Here is a 19,406-nt window from a genome sequence, read left to right as displayed (position 1 = left end):
AATTATAAAAAACATGAAAAACATGACATTCTTACATGTTATATTGTATATATATATACACACACATATATATATATAGTGTTGGTTTAAATTAAAAAAAGTAACCTGGTTTCCTTTTGAGTTATTTAAAATTATTTGAAATTTTGAGTTAATTGAAATGATTATTTTTTTTAATTTTACAATGGAGATTGATTTAATCAGCCCGAAAAATGCAAAATATTATGTTATCTTAACCACATAAATTAAAAGTTAAAAGAGTAAATGTTTTGATAACAAATCATGAGAATTTTTTTTTTACAGTGGAATAGTAAATATAAAATATTCTAATATTTAAAAGTAGGCCTATATTACGCAACTAACCAAATGCAATTAACTTTATAAACATTAATGTTTATAATAATCACAATTGACAGTGTTGTGTGTAATATGAATAATTCCTCTCAATTAACTGTTAATATCACACATTTGTTTTTTATTTATTATTACAGATAATGTACACATTTGTACACAACTCACAGCAAATATGAAAACAAACACATATGAGGATATAGTTTAATTTATTTTATAAAATGTCCACAGCTTAGAGCTTATTTCTTCAGGTAAAGTAAAATAAATAGTTGTATGAGAAAAAAAAATAGCCTTATGCTACTTTTGGAAGCAATGCGCTCCTGACAGGACAAACTGAGGGGATTTACATGAAGTTTATCCGTATAAAAATCCGTTTTAAATGCCTGTACAAAAAATAATATGACATAATACAGATCAATTTAGGCAGCTATTAATGTTCCAAACTGCATGGAAATTAAATTAGAGACATTAAACCGAAAAAGTGTAGAATATACATAGATTCAAAGAAATTATCACATTATCACACATTTGTGATTTTCGTTCTCGGCGGCGGCGCTTCTTTATTCTCGCGAGATTTCGTCCCGGAAGTTACTCTCGAAGCTCTGCACGTTGTTTGGATTGACTGTCATGCAACACTCATGGCGGGACGACTGAAGGTGAATGAAATGCTAATAGATAGAGTTTGTTTTAGTGTTTTTATAGGTGTTATTAACTCGAGCAGACAGAGCATGCATCTACAGCTGTCTTATCTGGCTCTTTTTCAGTGTTTTGTGTCGCAAACGTTTATCAATCAGCTGATTTTCCCACTTGCGTGCTTATGAAATTTCAGTAAACACCCTTAAATCATCCCAGGAACAGTTGATTAATTAAAATGAAAGGTTTAATTATAGCAAACATTGTGTTTTGTTATTTTTCACAAGCTGTTCTGATGATGCCAAGGGTATTTTGGACGTAACTTGCCATGGAAATATAACACAATATTGTTGATATGGTAAACATTAAATACACTGGTATTATGCCACCACTAGGCTTTATGGTGTTAAAATAATATTTGTTTTGTTTTTTAGTGGATACTTTACGTTTATAGGGACATTCTGTGTCAAATCAACCAAACTTCAGAAACTTCCACAGCTCAATTTTTTATTTTTATTTTTGAAGAAAGACAAACATAAATGGTAATGAAAGCCAAAATATTAAATATTATAGATGTAGTTTTACTGACCAGTCCACTTCTGTGCAGTGGGGTCAAAGTAATAATTTTCACCTCAGAGTTTGAGCCATATTACAGTGGTGTAAAAGATGGCAGTATCATTTTTATTCTATATATATATTCTATTAGTCAAATTTGTTTACTTTAACAATCTTTGTTCAATTATATGCCAACGGTGACTGTTAAAAAATGGGAAAAAGCACTTTGTGAATTATTAAGTGAATTACCCAAGAATTATTAAAGATATCTTAATGTCCTTTTAAATTCTTGTTCGTCACAAAATTTCATTTGCAATCTTAATATCTGATAATAACTGTTTTTTTTTTCAATCAACATCATTGCATAGAAAATTGGCATTTATATTTTTTTTCAACAGATTTCAGTAATAGATATATTTGTAAAAATAAAACAATTTTCACCTCACTGTAATTTGGCTTCAAATCTCATGTTAAAAATAAATTTGTCGTTTTGACCCTCTCTAATATTTTGTCTTTCATCTTCACCAGAAAAAAAAGGGATTAAATCATCATCTATGCTTGGGATCCTTTCTTTTAAAAAGTCTTTTCAAATAAAATGTCCTATTGTGATTTCAGCAGATAATGGGTTTCAGAAAGAAGTATCCTCTCGTGCTTTTTGCAGAAACAAGCGAAAGATGCCTTGAGGATCATCGGATGTGGCAGTGGCGTGTTCCTGGGGTTCCTCACAGCCTCGGGAGACGAGCGCTTCTACGCCAACGCTCTCATGCCAGCGTTGCAGAGGATTGTGGGAGCAGAGACGGCTCATGTTATGGCTGTCCGCTTGATTGGACTTGGACTTGTGCCTCTCAACAACTACAAGGATCCAGCCTCACTGGTCAGTGTGTGAAACACCAGTGATAGATAGACTGCTGTGCTGGGGTGTGTGTGTGTCCCGTACAACGCTATAACTCTTCGCTATCACAGTACGACGCATCGTTGAAGAAATCCACTAGCTAGTCACGACCGTTTCCCGAAACCATATTGTCGCAAATGGGTCGTTCATCCACATTGGTTAATGATGTCACGCGTGTAGTGGAGTAATAACTTATTTATATTTCAATGAATCTGTTTGAGATGGAATTAATGCTGTAAATTACGGACATGCATTTGAGGAATATCTAGTTTTTCTCAGTTATTTCGCCTTATTTCCAGATTCACTCATCGGCTCGTTCACACATGCGCACTCTTCAATTACCGCTTTCAATCTCTCGACAAACTAAAAGATGTAGATGACATTTGTATGTATCCTAAATAAAAGATCCAGATTGTACTGAATGTCAGCTTTTTAAAGGATGTATTGAGTCCACATGTCATGCAAACCTTCGGGACACGCACTCCAGATTAATAATTTGAGATACTTTGCATTGTAGGGATGGACAATTTAGTGGCTACCGTATCGGTATCGGTCGATATACATTAATGTGATAGTAAAATGAAGATAAGATTATTTAGTCGATATATTAAAGGAGGAGTTCACTTTAAAAAAAAAAACTTTCGCTGATTATTTACTCACCCCCATGATGTCATCCAAGATATCCATGTCTTTCTTTCTTCAGTCGAAAAGAAATTAAGGTTTTTGATGAAAACATTCCAGGATTTTCTCCATATAATGGACTTCAATGGGAACCAAACGGTTCACGGTCCAAAAGACAGTTTCAGTGCAAACTGTTCAAAGGACTTTAAACGATTCCAGACGATGAACAAGGGTCTTATCTAGCGAAACGATCGCTCATTTAATAAATAAATAACAAAGTTTAAGTTTTATAAGCTCAAATGCTCGCCTTGCTCTGTTCTGTGATGTGCGTTCGTGACTCTCCTGTTCAAACTTGTTCATCAAAATGAACGAACCTTTTTTCGTGTGCTTTTGGTTCATTCAAAGAACGAAATGAATGAGTTGACTCTGGAAAAGATTCATTCGTTTTGATGAACGAGTTCAAATAGGAGAGTCACGCGTCACAGCATTTGAGCTTATAAAACTTAAACTTTGTTATTTATTTATTAAATGAGTGATCGTTTCGCTTGATAAGACCCTTATTCATCGTCTGGAATCGTTTAAAGCCCTTTGAACAGTTTGCACTGAAACTGTCTTTTGGACCTTGAGCCGTTTGGTTCCCATTGAAGTCCATTATATGGAGAAAAATCCTGGAATGTTTTGATCAAAAACCTTAATTTCTTTTCGACTGAAGAAAGAATGAAATGGACATCTTGGATGACATGGGGGTGAGGAAATTATCAGCAAAAGTTTTTTTTTAAAGTGAACTACTCCTTTAAAGCCGATATAAATGATGTATTATATCCTCCAGCTGAGACTCTTTAGATGCGCTCTCTTCAATGATGGTTTTTAATTGCTTGAAATATGATTGCAATCACTTTGAAAAAGAAAAATCCAGTAAAGTGCAAAACATCTGTCATATCGGCCACAGAACATTATATTGAGAACATTATAATTGTGTGTTTTCTTTAAAAAAAAAAAAAAAAATCAAATCATTTTCCTTTTCTCATTTATTTTATCAAGCTAATTTTGTTTGATAAGGTTTGAGAACTAAATGATTTGTTGTTTGATTTTCTTGGTGTCATGTTTTATTGTTATTTTATGTATTTTAGAGAAATTTACTACTTACGAACCACATTTTGGTCCATTTTTATGGTTTTGAAAGTGCTTTATAAATAAAAATTGAGTTGAGTTATTTGCTTTTAATGGTGAAACTTTAGTTTTTGCAATCAGGTTTTTAAAAATATGTATTTAGATTAATCCGCCAATATATCGGTTATCGGCTTTCAGATAAAGAGTTATTGGACTCATAAAGAATTATCGTTATCGGACAAAATGTTGGTATCGGTGCATCCCGATAAGCATTCAGATTAGTTTTCACTATATCGGCTTAATTTGTCAGTACAGTTTTATTAATATTTGAGGGAAAGACAAAGTAATTTAATTTTTAATTTAATTTTCTCATTTACTTCCACCAGGAAGTGCATGTGATGGGTCGAAAGTTCCAGAACCCAGTTGGGATAGCAGCCGGCTTTGACAAGCACGGTGAGGCCGTGGATGGCCTCTATAGACTGGGCTTTGGGTTCGTGGAGGTGGGGACCGTCACCCCGAAGCCTCAGGACGGAAACCCCAAGCCCCGTGTGTTCAGACTGGAGTCAGACCAGGCGGTCATTAACAGGTGTGGTGAGGCTTTCTCTGCCAAAACAAACCTACCGGGGTATCCATATCAATGCCATTTTTTACCCTTCATAAATCATAACTCAAACTTCTTTGTCTTGTGCTGCACATCTGATGTGTGATGAGTATAGTGCTTTATTTACAGAATTAATTATAGCACACAACACTTTTTTCTTTCTTAAAAGGAACTTAATGTTTTAACTTCTTTAATATCGTTGCTGTCTTGCCACGAATCTCCATATTTTGTCTTTTTTTTATCCATAAATCATTACTATTAGTCATCCTTTATGTCCGTCTGTGGGTTTTATAAATATCTAACCACTGAAAAGTATTAAAAAAGAGCTTGTGACTAAACCTCGTAATGTCATTGGCTCCTTAAACTGTCAATCAGACCTCATAACTCCGCCCACCTCTATCATGCAATTTGGAGTGTCTCTGGTTGTTTGCAATGCAATAAGTAAAGAACTGGTTTGAATAAGTACAGCATTTCTTTACTCAAGAAACACTACAAATGTGTATATATAATATCTTAACATTAATATTAGCTATAATATTGGCTAATATATATATATATATATATATATATATACACATATGCACTCACTAAAGAATTATTAGGAACACCATACTAATGCAGATATATATATAAATAATTTTTTTTTCTCAAATATACATACATGTGTGTGTATTTATGTATACAAAATAATTGTACACAGTGCACTCACGTATATTATGCAAACACAAACTTTTATTTTAGGATGCGATTAATCGTTTGACAGCTCTAATATATATATATATATATATATATATATATATATATAAATAAAGCCACAATATCAACTTTGACAGTGCAGTGTTTAATTATTCATTATTAGGTATTATTTTCCTGAAAAGTAGTGTTATTGGAAACACGAGATTTCCCCCCATCAGGGAGGATAGAGAAAACGTATTGAAATGATTTTAATAAGTATATATATTTTTTCGTTTTAACTAAATCCTAATTTCTGACTTGACGAGGTTTTCTATTTTCAGGCGAGTGAAGGAAAGAATCTCTTTGGTCTGTTTAATTAGCTGATGTCATCATCAAACAATAAAAATGTCATTATTATCAGCAATATTGTCAGCCAGTGTCGTGTACAGGCATTCAAACCAGGGTGGAGTCGCTCCAGATGGAGTAAGCGAGTGCTGTTTGTCCATGATGCCGGTTTTGAATGCCAAATGCTGTTCGCCATTGGAAAGTTTAAGTCTGGACTTTCTCTTTTAAAATGCGTAGGATTTAAACAAACCCCTAACACGCATTCAATGAGTGTTTATGAATTATGGCTTCAATTGCCAATAAACTTAAACCTGGTTCACAATAATTGGTAATAATAGATTTTCAAACTCAAATATTGTGGTGCTCGAAGAATACCATCCTGATAGTTTCTCCTAAATGAAGTAAATGTAAAATTGTATAAATACTGTATTGTGTGTTTTGCATATATTTCAGATATGGATTCAATAGTTGTGGCCTTTCTGCGGTGCAAGAAAGGTTGAAAGCCAGAAAGCATGTGCAGTCCGAACTAACAAAAGGTAAATTACAGACACAAAACTAATTTATTGTTCAAATGTGGGTATGAGTTTCCATTTTCAATCTTAACTCGGTCAAAATACCTTTACGTAATATAAAGCCTTGGAAATAAAGACGTTCACTGCTTTTTCCTACTTATTTGAATACATCTGAGCAGCTTTTCCAGGACGGTCATGCTTCTCTGTGACCATGTATACATGTCCAATCTCAGCAGGAAAACCTCTTGGTGTGAATCTGGGGAAGAACAAGCTTTCCGCGGATGCGGTGTCAGATTATGTGGAGGGTGTGCGGACACTGGGTCCTCTCGCTGACTATCTGGTAGTGAATGTGAGCAGTCCCAACACTCCCGGCCTGAGAGCCCTACAGGGCAAGGAAGAACTGCGCCACCTTCTGGACGAGGTAATACTTCATTCCAGGTCTGAAAACTGCATTAAATGTGTCCAGATGTGTCCAGTTGCTGCTCTCAACAACATCCAACCACGGTCTAGAAGAATCCTGTCCTGTTGAAGCATTATAGTGTGTATATAAGGCAGCTTTAGTCTGCTATGATAAATATTTTGCAAATTAATCTGTTTGAAACCAATTTTATTTGGTAAGAATACAGTGCAAAAGGTCATTTATCTCAGTAATTCAACTTAAAATGTGAAACTAATATATTATATATAGACTCAATACATGCAAAGTGAGATATTTCAAGCCTTTTTTTTGATGATTATGGCTTATGAAAACCTTTTGAATTTGGGGTTTTCATAAGCTATAGCCATAATCATCAAAATTATAACAAAGGCTTGAAATATCTCACTTTGCATGTAATTAGTCTGTATAATATATATTAGTTTCACCTTTTAAGTTGAATTACTGAAATAAATGAACTTTTGCACCATATTAAAATTTTTTGAGGTTCACCTATACATGTTTGTGGCCATCAATTAAATGCATTTGGCCCATAATGGTGTACTTATGACAAAAGCTAACTGGTTGGGAAGCCGATATAGCGTCCACAATATCGGTATCGGCCGATATATGTTAATTTGGAATGTTATCGTTATCGGCCCGATAATAACATTTATATTAACCCGATATATTACAGCCCATAAATTATTTATTACGTACGACTAAATTGCTTAAAACATGATCGGAATCACTTAAAAATATTTCAATACAGTAAACTGCAACGTGCAGTCATATAGGCTGCATAAAATTATAATGAGAATATTATAATTGTGTGCTTGGGACACAATTATTATTATTATTGCACAATTATTTAATGGTCAGACTGGATTTATCGGTATGCATCACTATTAACTGGCTCTAGTTATGTTTCCATCCAGCTACCTTTACATTTTGGCGAGATCACAAAAAAAAAAAATGGTGGAGGTAAAAAAGAGGCAGATTTGAGCAACTTATATATTTTGAGCCAATTTCCCAGGAAGTGATGATTTTGTTCCCTTGAACACATCGAAAGGAAACACAGCTTTTTTCCACGAGTGTTTTATGCGATATTCCAATTTTACACAATTTGAAGTTAAATTCTCCACTCTGTCTGGATGGAAATATAACTGCTATCTCAAAGTACATAGACCATTAAATCATTTGCATTAAATTAATCAATAAGTTCTATGAAAAGTATTGCTGATAAATCTGTTTAACATACGTATTAGTCCTACGGTATATTATGATATCGCTGCACAACAGATAGTAAGATTTGTGTTGAATCTTGTTTTTTTATAAAAGTGAGAAATCTTTTATTTTCTGGTGAAAAATTGAAAAAAATCTGTATTGTCAGATTCAAATGAATGAATTTATTTCATCCTTTGTGTAAGTCGGCAATTTTTTTTATCATTTGATCTTGGTGTCGGTGGTTCTTCAGGTGATTAAAGAACGTGATTCTTTGCGGACGGAGAAGCGACTTCCTGTAGTCGTGAAAATCGCTCCCGATCTCTCCACGCAGGACAAGCGAGACATCGCTGAGGTCATCATGGAGGTCAGTCTTCCACAGGTCAAAGGAACATGTGGAAATTATTATGGCTGATTCATTTACAAGATGGGCAAGGTGCATTATTACAGGATTTTGTTGTTGTTGGTGTTGTTTTGTGTGTTTTTTAGGTTGGCGTTGATGGTTTAATGGTTTCCAACACCACTATTTCCAGACCAGATACTCTTAAAGACCCTAAAAAACATGAAGTAGGAGGACTCAGCGGTCAGCCTCTGAAGGAGCTGTCTACTCAAACAGTGCGAGAGATGTACACACTGACTCAAGGTACCCTTAAATCCTTATTTTTAGCTTTAAGGCCCTTGCGCACGGAGTCCGAAATTCGCCTGGAAAAATTGTTTGCAATCTGAACCATCACCGATAGAGGCCGCTAAAAAATACATATAGCACCTTTAATAAGGAAGTAAGCTTGTGTGTGAGTCTGATTAATAAGGAAGTAAGCTTGTGTGTGAGTCTGCAGGGAAGATGCCGATTGTTGGCGTGGGAGGAGTGGCCAGCGGACGGGACGCGCTCGATAAGATCCTCGCGGGAGCTTCTCTCGTGCAGCTCTACACGGCTCTCGTGTTCCAGGGTCCGCCGGTCGTCAACAAAATCAAGAGAGAGCTGGACGACCTGTTGAAGTGAGCACACCCATGTTTTTTTCCATTTCTCTAGATATTAGGGGTGTGACGGTACAAGTGCTCGTCTCAAACCGTCACGGTTCGGTGCGTACAGTCAGACCGCGTTTCCGTTACAGATTTGCGCGATATTTTCTAAAAACTACTGCGAAATGAGAGTGTTTCCATTAAGTGTTGTTATATGACTAAAACATCTTTTTTCTATTGCGGTAAGTCATTCCAAAAATCATGGCGACGAATGTTAGCGGGTTTATGCGTCTCAGCCGCCGCACTAGCTTATTATTATGATTATTAATGGAGACAATAGACGTGTTATTCAAGCATTAATGGCAAGTCTCGTCTTCTGTCTAAACGCACACAAACACACGCCCTCTTTAAAGAATGATGGACTCTAACGTACCAAGTTTTAATCGTTTTTCAAACGCGATCTACTGCGGCTCTACGTTCAAACGCTTGTTTTCAGTCTTTCTATATTTATTTTATCGATTTATCCTTATAATTCAATTAATTTTAAAATAAAAATTGGAGATGTTTTTAGTTTATATCTTCACATCTGAACAACATGTCTGTAAATTTGTTTTAACAAAAATTGTGCTAAAACATAAAATGTTGGATATCTTTTTTGTTTGTTTATATTAATCATTGTTGTCAACTTGCCATCAGCAATTATCATTAAAAACAATGCAAATATTGAAATTGGTAAAACTCAGTGTGTGGCTTTTGCACTTTTCCTTGTGGCGAGCAGGACGAGGCCGGGGTGTCGTGAGAGAGCGCCGCGAGCCTGGTGGCATAAGTGATAATTAACGACACCCGTCAGACTCGCCAATCTCATGTTCCTCGGCCTTGTCTTGTTCGCCACAACCCTGATTTAGGGTTTTATTTAGTTATAATAAACAAAAAATCAAATTGAATTTTTTTATCCGATTAATCGAAAAATAATCGTCCGATTAATCGACTATCAAAAAAATCGTTAGTTGCAGCCCTAGTGGAAATACTTTCAATTCGCAATTTCAATTTGTGTTAAGAGTATTCAAGTGTTTTTTGTGCCGATTTGTGTTAAACGCCACTGAGTGGAACAAATTAATTTACACGACTGTCTGTTCAAAATCAATAAGAAACTTAGCATTGGGGATTTGTTGCTTTTTCCTAACATATTGAACCGTGACCCCAAAACCGAGAGGCGTACCGAACCGTGACTTCTGTGTACTGTTACACTCCTACTAAATGTTAACAAACATAATGATATTAAATACATCTGTTTTGTTTTATTAATAGGGCACAAGGTTTTACGTGTGTAGCAGAGGCAGTGGGTGCGGATCATCGAGCCACACCTGAACAACCACAGACTCACAGCGAACAATCACATGATCATAACGCCTCACATTCTGCATTTACCACTGCGCATTAATGCCACATTATCTTGTACATTACATTGATTTACAACTCTGGAACCACTCTGGATTGTTTTTTGTTTTTTTTAGAAATGATGTGCCTTGTCAGTGATATAAATGTAAAAATGTCTCCATTGAGTTAAAGGAATATATGAATTTCACGATTTGTAACAGTGAAGGTCATGTTAACCGTTCAAATCACTGGTAATGCATTCGATTTCAGCGGGTCATTAAAAAGTATTAAAAAGTCTTAAATCAATTTTCCTAAAAATAAGGCCTTAAAAAGTATTAAATTGTCTTAAATTCAGATTGGATAGGTCTTAAATATGTTAGTCATGTCACCACAAAGATGAAGGCAAAGGCAATCGTTCTGCCAGCCAGGTCCCATGAAATTCATTTTGGGTTTTTTTTCGGGCGAAAAACTAAGTTTCTCCATTCTTCTCAAAACTCTGGATTATGATAGAGGGCCATGAGACTTAAACCTGAGTGCAAAAATGGAGGCTCTAGGCCCTTCCAGAGCTGAGATATTGAGATCCCACGTATCATTTATGCCATTATAAATATCTCAATATCTCAGCTCCGGAAGGGTCTAGAGCCTCCATTTTGGCACTCAGGACTAAGTCTTAATACTTCCTGCTTTATATTTTGGGGTGAAGTGTGACCAGGACCTGGTTTTGATGAGATTCACACACTGACTGCAGTGTGTGTGTGTGTGCACCTGCTGTCTGGTCTAGTACACAGTAGTGCAGTGCCCGATCAGTGCTGTGTGTAATAAGCCCAGCAGTGTTTATGTGGATGAGTGCGTGTTGGCGCTGACTGTGTCCTTTTCACGTCCGTTCCTCCACTCCTCCAGCACCTGACTGCCAACACTCACTTCAGTCCCTAATATGAAGAAATGTTGTGATGGATCCGTGCCAATATTGGGATTCTGATAACACCTGGTTTGACCTATACATCCTTTAACATTCCAAGTTAGTGCAAAAATGGAGCCTCTAGACCCTTTCAGAGCTGAGATATCGAAACTCAAAAATTCGACCCGAAAAAAAAAACGACAGTGTTACCCCTTTCGTTTTTTTTTTTCCGGGCGAAAAATTAAGTTTCTCCAATCTTCTCAAAACTCTGGATTCTGATAGAGGGCCATGAGACTTAAACCTGAGTGCAAAAATGGAGGCTCTAGACCCTTCCAGAGCTGAGATATCGAAACTCAAAAATTTGACCCGAAAAAAAACAACAGTGGTACCCTTTTCGTTTTTTTTTTTCAGGCGAAAAATTAAGTTTCTCCAATCTTCTCAAAACTCTGGATTCTGATAGAGGGCAATGGGACTTAAACCTGAGTGCAACAATGGAGGCTCTAGACCCTTCCAGAGCTGAGATATGGAAACTCAAAAATTCGACCCGAAAAAAAAACGACAGTGGTACCCCTTTCGGGTTTTTTTTCAGGCGAAAAATTAAGTTTCTCCAATCTTCTCAAAACTCTGGATTCTGATAGAGGGCAATGGGACTTAAACCTGAGTGCAACAATGGAGGCTCTAGACCCTTCTAGAGCTGAGATATCGAAACTCAAAAATTCGACCCGAAAAAAAAAACGACAGTGTTACCCCTTTCGTTTTTTTTCATTTTCGGGCGAAAAATTAAGTTTCTCCAATCTTCTCAAAACTCTGGATTATGATAGAGGGCTGTGAGACTTTGACCTGAGTGCAAAAATGGAGGCTCTAGACGCTTCCAGAGCTGAGATATCAAAATTTACAATTTCGACCCGAAAAAAAAACTACAGTGATACCCCTTTCGTTTTTTTTTCGTTTTCGGGCGAAAAATTAAGTTTCTCCAATCTTCTCAAAACTCTGGATTATGATAGAGGGCTGTGAGACTTCGACCTGAGTGCAAAAATGGAGGCTCTAGACCCTTCCAGAGCTGAGATATCGAAATTCAAAATTTCGACCCGAAAAAAAAAACGACAGTGGTACCCCTTTCGTTTTTTTTTCGTTTTCGGGTGAAAAATTAAGTTTCTCCAATCTTCTCAAAACTCTGGATTATGATAGAGGGCTGTGAGACTTTGACCTGAGTGCAAAAATGGAGGCTCTAGACCCTTCCAGAGCTGAGATATCGAAATTCAAAATTTCGACCCGAAAAAAAAACGACAGTGTTACCCATTTCGTTTTTTTTCGTTTTCAGGCGAAAAATTAAGTTTCTCCAATCTTCTCAAAACTCTGGATTATGATAGAGGGCTGTGAGACTTTGACCTGAGTGCAAAAATGGAGGCTCTAGACCCTTCCAGAGCTGAGATATAGAAACTCAAAATTTCGACCCGAAAAAAAAAAACGACAGTGTTACCCCTTTCGTTTTTTTTCGTTTTCGGGCGAAAAATTAAGTTTCTCCAATCTTCTCAAAACTCTGGATTATGATAGAGGGCCGCGAGACTTTGACCTGAGCGCAAAAATGGAGGCTCTAGACCCTTCCAGAGCTGAGATATGGAAACTCAAAATTTCGACCCGAAAAAAAAAACGACAGTGTTACCCCTTACGTTTTTTTTCGTTTTCGGGCGAAAAATCAAGTTTCTCCAATCTTCTCAAAACTCTGGATTATGATAGAGGGCCGCGAGACTTTGGCCCTGAGCGCAAAAATGAAGGCTCCAGACCCTTCCAGAGCTGAGATATCGAAACTCAAAATTTCGACCCGAAAAAAAAACGACAGTGTTACCCCTTTTGCTTTTTTTCGTTTTCGGGCGAAAAATTAAGTTTCTCCAATCTTCTCAAAACTCTGGATTATGATAGAGGGCTGTGAGACTTTGACCTGAGTGCAAAAATGAAGGATCTAGACCCTTCCAGAGCTGAGATATCGAAATTCAAAATTTCGACCCGAAAAAAAAACGACAGTGTTACCCTTTTCATTTTTTTTCGTTTTCGGGCGAAAAATTAAGTTTCTCCAATCTTCTCAAAACTCTGGATTATGATAGAGGGCTGTAAGACTTTGACCTGAGTGCAAAAATGGAGGCTCTAGACCCTTCCAGAGCTGAGATATCAAAATTCAAAATTTCGACCCGAAAAAAAAATGACAGTGTTACCCCTTTCGTTTTTTTTCGTTTTCTGGCGAAAAATTAAGTTTCTCCAATCTTCTCAAAACTCTGGATTATGATAGAGGGCCGCGAGACTTTGGCCTGAGCGCAAAAATGGAGGCTCTAGACCCTTCCAGAGCTGAGATATCGAAACTCAAAATTTCGACCCGAAAAAAAAAAAACGACAGTGTTACCCCTTACGTTTTTTTTTTCGTTTTCGGGCGAAAAATCAAGTTTCTCCAATCTTCTCAAAACTCTGGATTATGATAGAGGGACGCGAGACTTTGACCTGAGCGCAAAAATGGAGGCTCTAGACCCTTCCAGAACTGAGATATGGAAACTCAAAATTTCGACCCAAAAAAAAACGACAGTGTTACCCCTTACGTTTTTTTTCGTTTTCGGGCGAAAAATCAAGTTTCTCCAATCTTCTCAAAACTCTGGATTATGATAGAGGGCCGCGAGACTTCGACCTGAGCGCAAAAATGGAGGCTCTAGACCCTTCCAGAGCTGAGATATGGAAACTCAAAATTTCGACCCGAAAAAAAAACGACAGTGTTACCCCTTACGTTTTTTTTCGTTTTTGGGCGAAAAATCAAGTTTCTCCAATCTTCTCAAAACTCTGGATTATGATAGAGGGCCGCGAGACTTTTGCCTGAGCGCAAAAATGGAGGCTCTAGATCCTTCCAGAGCTGAGATATCGAAACTCAAAATTTCGACCCGAAAAAAAAACGACAGTGTTACCCCTTACGTTTTTTTTTCGTTTTTGGGCGAAAAATCCAGTTTCTCCAATCTTCTCAAAACTCTGGATTATGATAGAGGGCCGCAAGACTTTGACCTGAGCGCAAAAATGGAGGCTCTAGACCCTTCCAGAGCTGAGATATCGAAACTCAAAATTTCGACCCGAAAAAAAACGACAGTGTTACCCCTTACGTTTTTTTTTTCGTTTTCTGGCGAAAAATCAAGTTTCTCCAATCTTCTCAAAACTCTGGATTATGATAGAGGGCCGCGAGACTTTGACCTGAGCGCAAAAATGGAGGCTCTAGACCCTTCCAGAGCTGAGATATGGAAACTCAAAATTTCGACCCGAAAAAAAAACGACAGTGTTACCCCTTACGTTTTTTTTCGTTTTCGGGCGAAAAATCAAGTTCCTCCAATCTTCTCAAAACTCTGGATTATGATAGAGGGCCGCGAGACTTCGACCTGAGCGCAAAAATGGAGGCTCTAGACCCTTCCAGAGCTGAGATGTGGAAACTCAAAATTTCGACCCGAAAAAAAAAACGACAGTGTTACCCCTTACGTTTTTTTTCGTTTTCGGGCGAAAAATCAAGTTTCTCCAATCTTCTCAAAACTCTGGATTATGATAGAGGGCTCTGAGACTTTGACCTGAGTGCAAAAATGGAGGCTCTAGACCCTTCCAGAGCTGAGATATCGAAATTCAAAATTTCGACCCGAAAAAAAAACGACAGTGTTACCCCTTTCGTTTTTTTTCGTTTTCGGGCGAAAAATCAAGTTTCTCCAATCTTCTCAAAACTCTGGATTATGATAGAGGGACGCGAGACTTTGGCCTGAGCGCAAAAATGGAGGCTCTAGACCCTTCCAGAGCTGAGATATCGAAACTCAAAATTTCGACCCAAAAAAAAAAAACGACAGTGTTACCCCTTACGTTTTTTTTCGTTTTTGGGCGAAAAATCCAGTTTCTCCAATCTTCTCAAAACTCTGGATTATGATAGAGGGCCGCAAGACTTTTGCCTGAGCGCAAAAATGGAGGCTCTAGACCCTTCCAGAGCTGAGATATCGAAACTCAAAATTTCGACCCGAAAAAAAAACGACAGTGTTACCCCTTACGTTTTTTTTCGTTTTTGGGCGAAAATCCAGTTTCTCCAATCTTCTCAAAACTCTGGATTATGATAGAGGGCCGCGAGACTTTGACCTGAGCGCAAAAATGGAGGCTCTAGACCCTTCCAGAGCTGAGATATCGAAACTCAAAATTTCGACCCGAAAAAAAAAACGACAGTGTTACCCCTTACGTTTTTTTTTCGTTTTCTGGCGAAAAATCAAGTTTCTCCAATCTTCTCAAAACTCTGGATTATGATAGAGGGCCGCGAGACTTCGACCTGAGCGCAAAAATGGAGGCTCTAGACCCTTCCAGAGCTGAGATATGGAAACTCAAAATTTCGACCCGAAAAAAAAACGACAGTGTTACCCCTTACGTTTTTTTTCGTTTTCGGGCGAAAAATCAAGTTTCTCCAATCTTCTCAAAACTCTGGATTATGATAGAGGGCCGCGAGACTTCGACCTGAGCGCAAAAATGGAGGCTCTAGACCCTTCCAGAGCTGAGATATGGAAACTCAAAATTTCGACCCGAAAAAAAAACGACAGTGTTACCCCTTACGTTTTTTTCCGTTTTTGGGCGAAAAATCAAGTTTCTCCAATCTTTTCAAAACTCTGGATTATGATAGAGGGCCGCGAGACTTCGACCTGAGCGCAAAAATGGAGGCTCTAGACCCTTCCAGAGCTGAGATATGGAAACTCAAAATTTCGACCCGAAAAAAAAACGACAGTGTTACCCCTTACGATTTTTTTCGTTTTCGGGCGAAAAATCAAGTTTCTCCAATCTTCTCAAAACTCTGGATTATGATAGAGGGCCGCGAGACTTCGACCTGAGCGCAAAAATGGAGGCTCTAGACCCTTCCAGAGCTGAGATATGGAAACTCAAAATTTCGACCCGAAAAAAAAAAACGACAGTGTTACCCCTTATGTTTTTTTCCGTTTTTGGGCGAAAAATCAAGTTTCTCCAATCTTCTCAAAACTCTGGATTATGATAGAGGGCCGCGAGACTTCGACCTGAGCGCAAAAATGGAGGCTCTAGACCCTTCCAGAGCTGAGATATTGAAACTCAAAATTTCGACCCGAAAAAAAAACGACAGTGTTACCCCTTACGTTTTTTTTTCGTTTTCTGGCGAAAAATCAAGTTTCTCCAATCTTCTCAAAACTCTGGATTATGATAGAGGGCCGCGAGACTTCGACCTGAGCGCAAAAATGGAGGCTCTAGACCCTTCCAGAGCTGAGATATGGAAACTCAAAATTTCGACCCGAAAAAAAACCGACAGTGTTACCCCTTACGTTTTTTTTTCGTTTTCGGGCGAAAAATCAAGTTTCTCCAATCTTCTCAAAACTCTGGATTATGATAGAGGGCCGCGAGACTTCGACCTGAGCGCAAAAATGGAGGCTCTAGACCCTTCCAGAGCTGAGATATGGAAACTCAAAATTTCGACCCGAAAAAAAAACGACAGTGTTACCCCTTACGTTTTTTTCCGTTTTTGGGCGAAAAATCAAGTTTCTCCAATCTTCTCAAAACTCTGGATTATGATAGAGGGCCGCAAGACTTTGACCTGAGCGCAAAAATGGAGGCTCTAGACCCTTCCAGAGCTGAGATATCGAAACTCAAAATTTCGACCCGAAAAAAAACGACAGTGTTACCCCTTACGTTTTTTTTTCGTTTTCTGGCGAAAAATCAAGTTTCTCCAATCTTCTCAAAACTTTGGATTATGATAGAGGGCCGCGAGACTTTGACCTGAGCGCAAAAATGGAGGCTCTAGACCCTTCCAGAGCTGAGATATGGAAACTCAAAATTTCGACCCGAAAAAAAAACGACAGTGTTACCCCTTACGTTTTTTTTCGTTTTCGGGCGAAAAATCAAGTTCCTCCAATCTTCTCAAAACTCTGGATTATGATAGAGGGCCGCGAGACTTCGACCTGAGCGCAAAAATGGAGGCTCTAGACCCTTCCAGAGCTGAGATGTGGAAACTCAAAATTTCGACCCGAAAAAAAAAACGACAGTGTTACCCCTTACGTTTTTTTTCGTTTTCGGGCGAAAAATCAAGTTTCTCCAATCTTCTCAAAACTCTGGATTATGATAGAGGGCTCTGAGACTTTGACCTGAGTGCAAAAATGGAGGCTCTAGACCCTTCCAGAGCTGAGATATCGAAATTCAAAATTTCGACCCGAAAAAAAAACGACAGTGTTACCCCTTTCGTTTTTTTTCGTTTTCGGGCGAAAAATCAAGTTTCTCCAATCTTCTCAAAACTCTGGATTATGATAGAGGGACGCGAGACTTTGGCCTGAGCGCAAAAATGGAGGCTCTAGACCCTTCCAGAGCTGAGATATCGAAACTCAAAATTTCGACCCAAAAAAAAAAACCGACAGTGTTACCCCTTACGTTTTTTTTCGTTTTTGGGCGAAAAATCCAGTTTCTCCAATCTTCTCAAAACTCTGGATTATGATAGAGGGCCGCAAGACTTTTGCCTGAGCGCAAAAATGGAGGCTCTAGACCCTTCCAGAGCTGAGATATCGAAACTCAAAATTTCGACCCGAAAAAAAAACGACAGTGTTACCCCTTACGTTTTTTTTCGTTTTTGGGCGAAAATCCAGTTTCTCCAATCTTCTCAAAACTCTGGATTATGATAGAGGGCCGCGAGACTTTGACCTGAGCGCAAAAATGGAGGCTCTAGACCCTTCCAGAGCTGAGATATCGAAACTCAAAATTTCGACCCGAAAAAAAAACGACAGTGTTACCCCTTACGTTTTTTTTTCGTTTTCTGGCGAAAAATCAAGTTTCTCCAATCTTCTCAAAACTCTGGATTATGATAGAGGGCCGCGAGACTTCGACCTGAGCGCAAAAATGGAGGCTCTAGACCCTTCCAGAGCTGAGATATGGAAACTCAAAATTTCGACCCGAAAAAAAAACGACAGTGTTACCCCTTACGTTTTTTTCCGTTTTTGGGCGAAAAATCAAGTTTCTCCAATCTTCTCAAAACTCTGGATTATGATAGAGGGCCGCGAGACTTCGACCTGAGCGCAAAAATGGAGGCTCTAGACCCTTCCAGAGCTGAGATATGGAAACTCAAAATTTCGACCCGAAAAAAAAACGACAGTGTTACCCCTTACGATTTTTTTCGTTTTCGGGCGAAAAATCAAGTTTCTCCAATCTTCTCAAAACTCTGGATTATGATAGAGGGCCGCGAGACTTCGACCTGAGCGCAAAAATGGAGGCTCTAGACCCTTCCAGAGCTGAGATATGGAAACTCAAAATTTCGACCCGAAAAAAAAACGACAGTGTTACCCCTTACGTTTTTTTCCGTTTTTGGGCGAAAAATCAAGTTTCTCCAATCTTCTCAAAACTCTGGATTATGATAGAGGGCCGCGAGACTTCGACCTGAGCGCAAAAATGGAGGCTCTAGACCCTTCCAGAGCTGAGATATGGAAACTCAAAATTTCGACCCGAAAAAAAAACGACAGTGTTACCCCTTACGATTTTTTTCGTTTTCGGGCGAAAAATCAAGTTTCTCCAATCTTCTCAAAACTCTGGATTATGATAGAGGGCCGCGAGACTTCGACCTGAGCGCAAAAATGGAGGCTCTAGACCCTTCCAGAGCTGAGATATGGAAACTCAAAATTTCGACCCGAAAAAAAAACGACAGTGTTACCCCTTACGTTTTTTTCCGTTTTTGGGCGAAAAATCAAGTTTCTCCAATCTTCTCAAAACTCTGGATTATGATAGAGGGCCGCGAGACTTCGACCTGAGCGCAAAAATGGAGGCTCTAGACCCTTCCAGAGCTGAGATATTGAAACTCAAAATTTCGACCCGAAAAAAAAACGACAGTGTTACCCCTTACGTTTTTTTTTCGTTTTCGGGCGAAAAATCAAGTTTCTCCAATCTTCTCAAAACTCTGGATTATGATAGAGGGCTCTGAGACTTTGACCTGAGTGCAAAAATGGAGGCTCTAGACCCTTCCAGAGCTGAGATATCGAAATTCAAAATTTCGACCCAAAAAAAAAAAACGACAGTGTTACCCCTTACGTTTTTTTTCGTTTTTGGGCGAAAAATCCAGTTTCTCCAATCTTCTCAAAACTCTGGATTATGATAGAGGGCCGCAAGACTTTTGCCTGAGCGCAAAAATGGAGGCTCTAGACCCTTCCAGAGCTGAGATATCGAAACTCAAAATTTCGACCCGAAAAAAAAACGACAGTGTTACCCCT

General features: G+C 38.2%; 1 protein-coding gene across 3 annotated transcripts; it reads left to right on the top strand.

Annotated features, from left to right (window-relative positions):
• Positions 1 to 904: 904 nt before the first annotated feature.
• dhodh (dihydroorotate dehydrogenase) lies at positions 905 to 10,564 on the top strand. Of its 3 annotated transcripts, none has more exons than XR_016169369.1 (9): positions 905 to 1,004; positions 2,198 to 2,410; positions 4,546 to 4,745; positions 6,234 to 6,316; positions 6,526 to 6,713; positions 8,185 to 8,298; positions 8,421 to 8,574; positions 8,761 to 8,927; positions 10,200 to 10,383. XR_016169369.1 is itself a non-coding variant. In XM_039675087.2 (9 exons), the coding sequence occupies exons 1-9, from the start codon at positions 987 to 989 to the stop codon at positions 10,330 to 10,332; spliced, it is 1,260 nt and encodes a 419-aa protein (XP_039531021.2). In that variant the 5' UTR covers positions 905 to 986; the 3' UTR covers positions 10,333 to 10,564. The 3 variants fall into 3 exon arrangements, 2 of the variants coding, with proteins under 2 accessions (XP_039531021.2, XP_039531020.2); XM_039675087.2 differs by having other exon boundaries at positions 6,529 to 6,713; positions 8,768 to 8,927; positions 10,200 to 10,564; XM_039675086.2 differs by having other exon boundaries at positions 8,768 to 8,927; positions 10,200 to 10,564.
• Positions 10,565 to 19,406: the final 8,842 nt, after the last annotated feature.

The sequence above is a fragment of the Pimephales promelas genome, chromosome 1 (assembly GCF_988280905.1).
Source record: "Pimephales promelas chromosome 1, fPimPro1.hap1.1, whole genome shotgun sequence".
NCBI classification, from domain to species: Eukaryota; Metazoa; Chordata; class Actinopteri; order Cypriniformes; family Leuciscidae; genus Pimephales; species Pimephales promelas.
The sequence above is the reverse complement of the archived record's forward strand: the minus strand, read 5'-3'. Positions and strand labels throughout refer to the sequence as shown.